Raw genomic sequence first — 12740 nt, forward strand, 5'->3', positions numbered from 1 at the left:
GAAGCTTATGTCTATTCTTTTAGATTGCATTTTGTCCATTTTTATGCCTCTGCCCTTGAAAGCACCTCGGACAAAATGGGTGGTTTCAAATATCTCCCTTTACTTCCTGACAAGCTCTTCCGATTGAAATCAATAGCCACATGAGCAGCTTGAATAATCTATTTTCCAGAGCAAGTCAGAATGCTTCTGTCCAGTATTAACACTATCTACCTTTCCTGTAAGTGTCATCTGAATGAGAAAAAAAGGCACAAGTCCATACAGGTGTACGGATATTCCAAACACACGAGGGTATTTACCCAATCCAACACCCATCAACTAGGGTGCAGAGTGCGAACTGAAGTTGCCAAACTTTGCAGGAATGTCCCTTTGCTGCCCATCATTGTTCACACATACATAAAGAAGTCCGATGGAAATTTGGAATGAGGATTCCGTAGAATCATACAGTTCAGTGGGAGGCCTTTCGGCCCATTGAGTCTGCACTGACCTTCCAAAAGAGTGCCTAGGCCCATCCCTCTGCCCTATCCCCATAACTTTGCACATTACCATGGCTAATCCACCCAACCTCCATATATTTGGACACTAAGGCGCAATTTAACATGGCCATTCCACCTAACCTGCACATCTCTGGACTGTGGGAGGAACACAGTAAAAAGTCTGACAACACCAGGTTTTAGTCCAACCTATTTATTTGATAATATACTCACAAGCTTTCGAGGGACACCCTCTTCGTCAGGTGGGTGTCCCTCGAAAGCTTGTGAGTATATTATCAAATAAATAGGTTGGACTAAAACCTGGTGTTGTCAGACTTTTTACTGTGTTTACGCCAGTCCAACGCCGGCATACCCACATCATGACTGTGGGAGGAAACCAGAGCACTCAGAGGGAACCCACAGACTGAATGTCTATGTGGAGTTTGCACAGTCACCTAAGGCCGGAATTGAACCCAGGTCCTTGGTGCTGAGAGGCAGCAGTGCTGACCACTGTGCCACCCTATGAGTCCTTGGATTGTTTATTTAGATTGATTCAGATCAGCTTAGCAGCTTTGACATGTGGGCCAGAATTTTCCTGCTGTTCACACTGATGGGACTCTCCGCTCCTGCCGGCAGCGCACACCCGTCTGCGGGTTTGCCGCTGGCGTGGGGTGATGTCAATGGGAATTCCCATTGATAGCAGTGGGATTCTTTGGTCAAACAGTGTCCCATCCTGCCAGCAGGAAACATGTGACTGGAAGGTCGGAGAAACTCACCCTTGGGATTCAAAATTTTCCAAAGCTTTAAAAACCAAAACTTTAAAAAGCACATTTAGCAGCTTACAACAGCCAGCTCAGGAATGCACTGCCTGAAGAGCGATGGAAGCAAGAGATTTCACATCAACATTCAATAGAGAATCGGACTGATATACTTGAAAGTTAACTATTTCCAAGGCTCTGGAGAATGACTAGGGGAGTGAGCCTAAGTGTATACATTTGTAGAGCTAGCATAGGGCATGTGGATCAAGTGGCATCCTTCTGTGCTGCATGGTTTTTTTCTACATGGCAGGTCAGCTCCATGCCAGCATGGTCTGCATACAAGAAGCGAGATCTGGTGTCAGCCAACTACAGGGCGGCACGGTGGCACATTGGTTAGCGCTGCTTCCTCACAGCACCAAGGACCCGAGTTCAGTTCCCAGACTTGGGTCAATGTCTGTGTGGAGTTTGCACGTTCTCCTCGTGTCTGCATAAAGACATTCCTCCGGATGCTCTGGTATCCTCTCACAGTCCAAAGATGCGCAGGTTAGGTTGATTGGCCATGCTAAATTGCCCCTTAATGTCAGGGGAACTAGCAAGGTAAATATGCAGGGCTGAGGGAATAGGGGCTAGGTGGGATTGTGGTCGGTGCAGACCTGATGGGCCGAATGGCCTCTTGCACAGTAAGGATTCTATGATGCAGAACCGTAGCCAAACAAACTAACACTCCACATCTTGCTATGAGGCAAAGTACTGGGAGAATTAAGCGGAATGTATTTAAATTATACTTGTTTAAAATTGATTCATAAGTGTTACAAGTAGGCTTACATTAACATTGTAATGAAGTTACTCTGAAATTCCCCTACTCGCCACACTCTGACACCTGTTCAGGTACACAGAGGGAGAATTTAGCACGGCTAATGCACCTGACCAGCACATCTTTCAGACTGTGGGAGGGAGCCCATGCAGGCGTGGGGAGAATATGCAAACTCCATACAGACAGTGACCCAAGGCCAGAATTGAACCCGGGTCTCTATCACTATGAGACAGCAGTGTTAACCATTGTGCCACCATGCTGTGCCATCCAGGATCCTGGACACCACACTGCTTTTGTTGGAAGATCCACAGTCCGTCCTGAACAGCCTGACTTTGGAACCTCCACTTATGGATTTGGACCCTGAAGCTGATATTGGGCTGACAACATAAATATAATGGTGGCATCAGGTTCCTGTGCATTTAACTCTTGGGCCTCTCGTCTAACATCTGCTGTTACATTGGATCTACCATGGTTTGAGAATATCCACATGGAAGGGGTATGAGTGAGGCTGTGGAAATTGGTTACCCCAAGACAAGAATCATAGAAACATCGAACCCTACAGTGCAGAAAGAGGCCCTTTGGCCCATCGAGTCTGCACTGACCACAATCCCACCCAGGCCCTACCCCCATATCCCTACATATTTTACCGGCTAATCCCTCTAACCTATGCATCCCTGGACACTAAGGGGCAATTTTTAACATGGCCAATCAACCTAACCCGCACATCTTTGGACTGTGGGAGGAGACCGGAGCACCCGGGGGAAACCCACGCAGACACGAGGAGAATGTGCAAACTCCACACAGACAGTAACCCAAGCCGGGAATTGAACCCAGGTCCCTGGAGCTGCGAAGCCACAGTGCTAACCACTGTGCTACCGTGCCGCCCACACCACTGTGCTACCGTACATATTGTACATACTGTATATACAAGCAAAGAACAAAGAAATATACTGCACAGGAACAGGCCCTTCCAGCCCCTGCTGATTATGATGCCCTAACTAAACTCAAAAAAACCTGCTGCCCTTATTCGGACTGTATCCCTCTATGTAGCCGTCTAAATGCCTCTTAAATATCTTTTACCTCAGGAGCTTTTGATCAGAATCTTATACATCCCTTAAGTTCCTCCACTGACTCTATAATATTCACTGTTTAAACCCCGATCACCACCACAGCGGCTTTGAACTTTCTTGCAATGAGTATTAACACAAGCTCTCCGATGGGGAAACAGTCAATCTTTGATCAAAGCTTACAGTAAAACAGGATCTTGTACAGGTTTGCTTTCCACAAGCAGTGTAGTAAAGGTAAAAAATGCTCCTTCAAACGTCATATTGCCCCACCTCAAGTAGAATGCTGGCCTAACTGAAGAGCTCCATCCAGCAGTCAAAGCAGCAGGGTATGTTGTGTCTACACATAAACCAATTATTCAACACAACTGGTCTATACTGGTGTCAATGATACACACTCATCCCACGGGAATTACTTCTTCCCACTCTGCCCCCTTCCATACCTGTCTGCCCCCTTCTCCATCGTAAGTTAAACTTCCTCTTAAATGCGGCAGTGCTGTGTGCTACAATCACACCACGTGGCAGTGAGTTGCATATTCTCATCGCTCTCTCTGTAAAGAAATCATTGCTAAATTCTTCATTTGTTCTGTCGGTGGCCATCTTATATTTATTCCTTCTTGTTTTGGACCCACCAACGCCCACCCCCACCCCGTCCATCATATTGAACCTTTCATAATGTTAAAGATCTCTGTCATCTCTCCACTTCCAGGAAGCCGACATAAAATCCAGACCTTTCAAGCTGAAACCTAATTCTTAATTAATGAAGGCTCGAGCTACGACACATCAGACACCATTCAATTTATGGTGACACGAGTCTGACTCCAATCCCCCAAGTGATGAGAATTCCTTCCTGTAAGGAACGGGTTTACATTAATTGTCCTCTTAGCGCACAAATTCCAGAAAATGCTGGCAACCCAATGCTGGACGGGACATCGGTTAACACTACTGCCTCACAGCGCCAGGGACCCCGGGTTTGATTCCCAGCTTGGGGCACTCTCTGTGTGGAGTCTGCACGTTCTCCTGGGTTTCCTCTGGGTATATCATAAAATAGAACGATAGAATGACTATAGTGCATAAATAGGCCATTCGGCCCTTTGAGTCTTCTTTGTCCACAATCCCACCCAGACCCTATCCCCATATTTACCCTTTAATCTTCTGACTCTAAGGGGCAATTTAGCATGGCCAATCCACCTAACACGCGTGTCCTTGGAGAGTGGGAGGAAAGTGGAGCAGCCAAAGGAAATCCACGCAGACACAGGGAGGATGTGCGTAGTTTGCACAGTCACCCAAGGCCGGAATTGAACCTGGGTCCCTGAAGCTGTGAGGCAGCAGTGCTAACCACTGTGATGCCATGCTGCCCTGGGTGCTCCTGTTTCCTCCCACAGTCCAAAAGAAAAGCTGGTTAGGTCCATTGGCCATGCTAAATTCTCCCTCAGTGTACTTGAACAGCTGCTAGAGTGTGGCGACTAGGGAATTTTCACAATAACTTCATTGCAGTGTTAATGTAGGCTGACGTCTAATACTAATAAATAAAAACTTGTAGAGAGAGAAGCAAAGTTTCTGTTCGATGGCCAAAGCTAATGAAAAGTTTGTCTGAAAAGTTAACTCTCTTAGCCAACGTTACGAGCATTTTCTATTTTTATATCAGATTCCCAGAATCGTCAATATTTTGCTGTTCTTTTGTCTCATTAGATTACAGATTTAGATCAAAGCTGAAGTGTGTTTTTCTCATAGTAGTTAAGGTCATGTTTAAGCACATTGCTACAAGCTTTTTCCAAAAATAAAAACAGCTTATAGTGCTGGCCAACATTTTAACAGTCAACATCAGGAAAGAAACAAAGAGCCAGAATGTAGGGCAAGCCTGAGCCCCATCCTAAGGTAAAACACAGCAATACTACAAAAAAACAAATGGAAACCAAGCATAACAAATGAAACAGGATATCGAATCATTGAAGTGTCACAACGTCCACAGTGCAAATGAAAAAAGAGCGTGTGTCAGTCAAGTCTGAACTGAATTGTACTCACTTAAAAGAAATTGCACCTACAACAATTGAAAATTGGCATTAAATGTTCCATCCCAGGCAGTATCCTGGTGAATCTCCTCTGCACCCCTTCCAGTGCAATCACATCCTTCCAATAATGTGGCGACCGAAACTGCACATAGTACTCCAGCTGTGGCCTCGCCAGAGTTCTATACTACTCCAAGATGACTTCCCTGATCTTATAACCTGTACCTTGATTGATAAAAGGCAAGTGTCCCATCTGCTTTTTTCACCACCCCACTAACATGACTTTCCACCTTCAGAGATCTGTGGACAAACATGCCAAGTGTCCTAATCTTCATTAAATACTTTGTCAAATACTCCTTCTGAAGTGTATCACCTCACATATTTTTAGGATTAAATGCCATCTGCCACTTATCTGCCCATTTGACCATTCCATCTATACCTTCTTGTAACACAAGACACTCTGCCTCATTGTTAACCATCCGGACAATCTTTGTGTCATCCACAAACTTACTAATCCTACCCCCTATATAGTCATCCCTACCATTGATATAAATTACAAATAATAGGGGGCCCAACACAGATCCCCATGGTACATCACTGGACAATGGCTTTCAGTTACTAAAGCATCCTTCTATCATTACCATCTGCCTCCTTTAACTGAGCCAATTTTCAATCCACTTTATCAAATTACCCTGTATCCCATTTGCATTTTCCATCTTTACAAATCTTCCATATCAGACCGTGTCAAAGACTTTGCTGAAATCCATATAAACTACATGAACTGCACTAACCTCATCTACACACCTTGTCACCTCCTCAAAAAATTCAACAAATTTGTTAAACATGACCTCCCTCTGATGAAGCCATGCTGACTATCCCCGATCAAGCTTTGCCTCTCCGTTTGGAGATAGATGCTCTTCTTCAGAAGTTTCTCCAATAATTTCCCTACCACTGACATGAAACTCACTGGTCTATAGTTCTCTGGGGTTTGTCTCTCCAAGCTTTCTTTAATAGTGGAACCACATTAGCTGTTCCTCAGTCATTTGGCAACTTCCCTGTGGCCAGAGAAGCATTGAAAACTTGGGTCAAAGCCCCTGCAATCACCTTCTTGCCTCCCATAGCAGCTTAGGGCACAATTCATCTAGACCTGGAGATTTATCCACTTTTCAGGCTGCCAACACCATCAATACCTTTCCTTCTTATGTCAGTTAGGTCAAGAACCTCACAGTTTCTCTGAGGTTCTTGACCCTGAATTCTTTACAATTGTCCTCATTCTCTCGCGTGAAGATGGGTGTGAACTATTTTAAAGGCAATGACGTGAGGAATATCATTGCCAACCATGTCCTTGCACACAGGTTACGTGGATGGGCTGAGAGGTCTTGGAGATTGTGTTTAGGTATGTTTGTGTGAGGGTTGTTGGAGATAGGGGACTAGACGTATTTGGGTTGACAGAAGTTAAAATATTAGATCTGTGTGTTTGGGTACAAAGGGGTGTTAGAGTCCAGTGTAGTTGGAGTGAGGGGGCGATAGATAGAGAATTGTGCTTCGATGTAATTGTGGTGGCTGTTGTTTGAGATCTGGGCCTGGGTGTGTTTTGGAGGAACAGGAAATTTGGGTGTGGGGGTGTGTTTTGCATGGGGGGGCAGGGGATTTGGGTGCGGACATTGGAGGTTTGGGTGTGGGAATGTTTTGGGTGAGCTAAGTGTTGAGAATTTTGGTGGGGGTGTGTTTTGGGTGTGGCTTTGTTTGTGTGAGGGGGTGTTGGACGTTTGTGGGGGGGTGTGTTTTGGGTGTTGGGGATTTGGGTGTGTTTTGGGTGGGAGGCAGTGGGTTTGGTATTGGAAATTTGGGTGGGGAGAGCGGGAGATTTGAGTATGGGTGGGGGTGGGGTGAGGGCAGGAGGTTTGAGTGGGGGTGCAGCAGATTTGAGTTTGGGTGGTGGGGGGGCTGGGGTATTGGATTTCTGGTGAAGAAAGTGAATGACATCAGTGTCTCAGACATGACCCGCAGAAAGCGCGATCAAAGTTTCAATTGACTGTCTGCTCCTGTCTCTGGCATTCCCGGAAAGGCTATTATTTTCCAATGGCCACATTAATTATTTACCATTAGCTTTAGCAACAGCAGTTACATCCGGAAGCATTGCATCTGCTGCTGAACTCCGGCCCAAGCACTCAGATGCTGCCTCTCCTTGTACAGCCTCTGTCAGTACCGAGAGGGTTAAGTGGTGCTGATGGCCTCCCCTTGGTACTGCTCCCATTAGCTGGGAGCTTCTCATCCCGTTCTCGCTGTTCCAGCCGCTGCTTTCGGCAGCCTGCGGGACAGTCAATAAAAGTCCATTAATTGAAAGTGACTTTCTGCTCGGCTTATTGACAGCTGAACTGACTCCTCCCCGGGACACTGTGCAATCCTCCTGGAACAACTGAAGCTTTTGCAACAGCGCCCAGTTAGACTTGTCAATTCTTGTTCAGTCAAGCGATCCCCCCCACCCCCTAGAAGTGTCAACCCCCGTGTTTCAATAACTGTTTAAGAAGTCTTTGCCAGATTGTAAAATTGACAATGAAGTTCAGAGAATCGAGTCTTTGACCCCGTGGCGGTTGCAAAGTCAGAGACTAAGCTCCAAAATTGTTTGATTGATTGGGTTTCTATGAAGGTTGACAGTGAGAATCCCCTCTCCCTCGGTGGAATTGAAAGAATGAAACATTTGCACGGGATTGAACAGTCCCAGCTCACTGGCAGTGTAGGGGCAGTCAGAAGTGATATTCCCCATCATCATCATCATCACATATTTAACATCCTTTCTGTGTGCAGGAGAGGAGCAGAGAGTTCTTGGGCAAGTGGTGCAGACAGGGGAACTATCTATGGCTAGGGGTGTGTATGTGTGCAGTCATGTTATGATAGTGTGTGACTCTTGCTGACAACATCACCGCTCTCCAGACTCGGGACCACTTTCTTTCTGCACTCTCTGACAACAGTTCCGACCCACTGTCAACTTTTGAATACTCACCCATATTGAGTTGGGATGAGGGAGAGAGTTACTAACATGTAGCTGTGCAGCTAACCGTTCAAAGTTCATTCATTCATTTCCACGTTCAGTTCCTCCAAGCAGCCAGCTCTGCAGTAACTGACAGGTGTTGGGGTGTCTTTTGTTCAGTTGCTGTTTGCTGAAATAGGTTTATCCTTTGGTTATACCCACGTGAGGGTTGTAGTGGGAACCAGCGCCCAGCCTGGGCTCAGAGGGACCCTGGACGTCTTAATCCGGATTAATAAATAATGTGTCCCCTTCCCCTCCTCCAGCCCATAACATCAGTCAACACACACACAAAAACAGCCTGTGCTTCGCTGTTGGTAAGTGCCAGGAGGCTGTTAATGCCTCTCCCCCCTCCCCAGACTAGGAGAATACTGAAATTACAGAGAGAGAGAGATTCTTACCTCTCAGACTTGGCGTATCTCCTGAAGGACTGGGACTGGCGGGTAAGATCCTGGAAGGAGCGGTAAGTTTGCGGCTCCGCCGAGATGCCCTGTGCCCTCCTGGTCCTGGGAGCCATCTGGGTGCTGGGCAGCACCGACTGGCATTTGTGCAACTTTCTCCTCAACTCCTGGATCTCCTCGTCTTTCTCCAGCAGCCGGGACTCCAGCTCCCGGATCCGGTTGTCCTTCACCATCAGGACAGCGGCGAAATCTTTCTCCAGCTCGCACATCTTTCCCTCCCTCCCGTTCACACAGTCTTCCAGCAGCGGGGAAGGCGGGGGGAAAAGGGGGAGGGTGGGGGGGAGGGGGTGTAGATTAATTTAAGACAAAAACACACACACACACACACACAATAGGATTTGAGTGCTGAGCCTGGAGTGGAGTGTGCCTGCGAGATGCTCTTACTAATTGTTTCAATGCTGGATGGAGTGTGGGGAAAGTGGGATGGGCTCTCAGTTAAATGCTGTGGATGGATGCTCAGTGCTAACCCGGACCTCCTCCCCGGGGGGAGCCATGGATTATCTTTCATTCAAAAACCAATTAGGGGTCCTCCCTCCCTCCCCCAGAGTCTCTGGTACAACCAATCAGCCAGCCATCCGCTCAGGGGGAGCGGACAATCGGATTTCCACTCTATCCAGAGGGTGTGGGTTCACGGGGGGGTTGGCTTCTTTTCAGTCGCAGCAACCACCACCCCCAACCCCCCCTCCCTGTCTGATCAGGGAACACAGCAACCAACCCCCCCGCCCTCCCTGTCTGATCAGGGAACACAGCAACCAACCCCCCCGGCCCTCCCTGTCTGATCAGGGAACACAGCAATGCACTATCCTGTACCTTCCCAGCACACTTCCTCGATATTAAACACTAACACACTTCACTTAACCCCCAACTACCGGTTATCCGGCAGCTGGAGCTCCCCCCCACCTCTCTCCAATACCAATAGCCACCCCACCATGGGCTATAGGAAGATTCCAGTCTATCCCCAGTTGCAGTTACTTCACACAGATGGACCTGTCACATTCGGACCAGTGCTGAATTCCTCCTTTGGGACAAAGACAGCCCTTGGGTTAAAAATGGACGGCTTTTTTTATTACAGCCTCTCGTCCTTCAAGGCAATCAAAGGGCGCGCACAGTAATTATTAACTTTACAAGGGCACCCAACATCTTATCCTTTGGCTCCTTTTCTCCCCCCCACGCAGCCTCCAGGAACAGCAGTGAACTGACTCTCCCAGTGAGGGAGATTACCTGGGACAGTTTCCCCCCCCGCCCCCGCTGCTCCTCACTCAGCACTATCTACCCGGGGATGGCTCCAATCCACTCCTGATGACACTTGGCGGTAAGTAACTCTCCACTCTGCAAGACTTGCAGTCTTGTCCCGCTTGTCTATCCGTTTGATCCCCGCTGAGAAGGGGGGGGTGGGTGGGCTCTGAATGACTGACAGGACAAAGACCCTCATTCAACCCCACTGCCATTCTGCATCAAAGTCAGGGTTAAACCAGACGGGCAGTGCTAATGCAGTGTTTATAAACTGGCTGCAAACTCACATCAGGAAGATTTTGTGATCAATCCCCTCTTGGTAGAAGTGCTGTTGACTGTTTCACTTCATTTGTGTGGTGGAAGGTTATCTGAAAAACTGCTTTAAGGAGCCCATTGTAAAACAGATAGTTTCTGTCTCAGAGCGACAGGAAACCTAGCACACCCCATCGCCCCAAATTTAAGAAAATAATAGTTGCTGGGGATAAATGCCTGCCTTTTGACTGGGTTAAATTCTGGATTCGTGAACAAAAGTGAAGCTATAACGTGTTAGAGCCGAAAGAACCGCCTGTCTTGGTTTACTGATTGTGATCTGTGAAGTGCTGGTGTGCCTGCACAAGCTTCGCTTTACTTGGGGCAAGGCAGAAGTTCGACAGGAACACATCAGAACGCCTTTTCCTCCCTACAGGCGAGAGCCAGCGCCATCCTGTGGGATATTCCCACCATCGCCAATTGTTCCGACATGCAGAGTGTCAAATTCATTCGCGATGGGGTGAGAGAGACACTGCTGCAAGCACTAAGTACAATCAAATTGTGTTTGTGGATGCTATCCATCATCTTTCCCAGCAACGGGTGGCAACTAAAGCAATAGGCCTGTCTGAGCCAGCTACACACAAACTACTGGTCAATGGATTCACTCAATCATAGCGAATGAGGGGGGGGGAAGGTGCTCAACACCACCAGGTCTCAGGGGAGATTTATTTCAGAATTCAAATTAAACCATCACCGGGGTAAGATTCGAACCTGCAACACCAGAGCATTGCTCAGTGAGCCCCAGGTGCCCTGTTTTCTTCCCACACTCTAAAGATATGCAGGTTAGGTGGATCGGCCATGCTAAATTGACCCTCTGTGTCAGGAGGACTAGCAAGATAAATACATGGCGTTACAGGGATAGGGCCTGAGTGGAGTTGTTGTTGGTACGGGCTCGACGGGCCAAATGGACTCCTTCTATGATTCTATACCAACTCAGTGACCTATAGCGCGAGGCCACTGGAAGAGCTTTCAGAGGGGCGGACAGGGTGCCTTCATACTGGTAGCTACGAGGGGATTTGTCTTAAGTGCCAATTTAGTTAGAAAATAATTGCTAGCTAAACATTGTCTGCAGAAACACATTATTCTCTCATATATCTTTGTGAGCCAGCATAATTAACCTGGGAATAGCAAATTCCTCTTTAGTAAAGTGACATTCTCCCTCCTGTTAGTTTCATTTACTGACAGAAATCTAGCCTCTGACTACAACAAGCTAATTTATTTGTCAATGAAAACTCAACTCCAGATATTGTGTACAATTGTTGGCAGATAGAGAACAATGAGGTTCGTGCCCTGCTCAATGAAAGAATCTACCTACAGTACATGGTCAAAGAGGCAGGACAAGGTTTGTCCCCATATACATAAAATTACCATTGAACTTTGAAGCACAGAAGGAGGCCAGTTAGCCATTGTGTCCCTGCTCATAGAATAGAACAGAATCCCTACAGCACAGAAGGAGACCATTTGGCCTATTGAGTCTGCATTGACAACAATCCCACCCATGCCCTGTCCCCATAACCTCACGTATTTGCCCTGCTAATCCCCTCTGACACTAAGGGGCAATTTAGCATGACCAATCAACCTAACTCGTACATCTTTGGAGTGTCTGGGAGAAAACCTGGAGGAAGCCCACACAGACATGAAGGGAATGTGCAAACTCCACACAGACAGTCACCCGAGACTGGTATTGAAGAAGGGTCCCTAGCGCTGTGAGGCAGCAGTACTAACTGCTGTGTCACCATTTCTGTGCTAGAATCAACCACACTGCTTTCCCCGCTCCACCCCCATAGTCCTGCATATAGCTTACAGCTTGTGCATTTGCAAATGGTTTCTTTCAATTGTGCTCCACAGAATGATCTTCAGAAAATGATGTGAAACTTGAGACTCCCCCCTGATACTGTGATATAAATAATGTGTACCATCTTTACTGAGTGGAGCTCGGCTCCATTCAAAGTCTTGGTTTGCACTTGGAGGAGGTGACTGTGTGCTTCTCATTGGGTGTGTACAATGATGTTCACACTGCAGGATTAATGCTCAGGCCTTACTTTATGTTTACCAATCGGTAATGTACGGTTGATTTCCAGGAAATATTGTGCCTGGCACATGCTATAAATCAAACAAGCAGAGTTTGTAGAGAATGGCGTCCTGGCTGAAAGCCCAGGAATCTTACAATTGTTCAGTTCTATCTACCTGCTTAATTTCTAATGACATCCTCCAGTCTCAACATTGCAGAAGATGCTTAATGGTCCCTTCATATAAACATCGAAAGCTTATCTGCAAATACACAGCAGATAAGTTAATATTGATAAAGTGAAAAGGCACAGACTAGAGGTTTGGGATAACAGCTTGCACTTAAGTAGCACTTTTAATGCCATATTTTGTTTTATAATGTGCCTGCGAAGCACATTGGGACATTTTTCTATGTTAAAGGTGCTATATAAATGAAAGCCATTGTATTGAAAGCCAGGTAGATGCAGGAAGGATGTTCCGATATGGGGGAGTCCAGAACCAGAGGTCACAGTCTGAGGATTCGGGGTAGACCATGTAGGATGGAGACAAGGAGACATTTCTTCACCGAAAGAGTGGTGAGTCTGTGG

General features: G+C 46.9%; 1 protein-coding gene across 1 annotated transcript in view; it reads right to left on the minus strand.

Moving 5' to 3' along the window:
* prkg1b (protein kinase cGMP-dependent 1b) overlaps positions 1-8813 on the minus strand; it is a 724128-nt gene extending 715315 nt beyond the window's left edge. The window contains exon 1 of the mRNA XM_080205473.1: positions 8545-8813. Within this exon, the coding sequence (XP_080061599.1) occupies positions 8545-8813 (269 nt within the window). The remainder of the gene's footprint in view (positions 1-8544) is intronic.
* Positions 8814-12740: the final 3927 nt, after the last annotated feature.

This window comes from Carcharhinus amblyrhynchos, chromosome 17 (assembly GCF_965287045.1).
Source record: "Carcharhinus amblyrhynchos chromosome 17, sCarAmb.v2.hapA, whole genome shotgun sequence".
Lineage (NCBI taxonomy): Eukaryota > Metazoa > Chordata > Chondrichthyes > Carcharhiniformes > Carcharhinidae > Carcharhinus > Carcharhinus amblyrhynchos.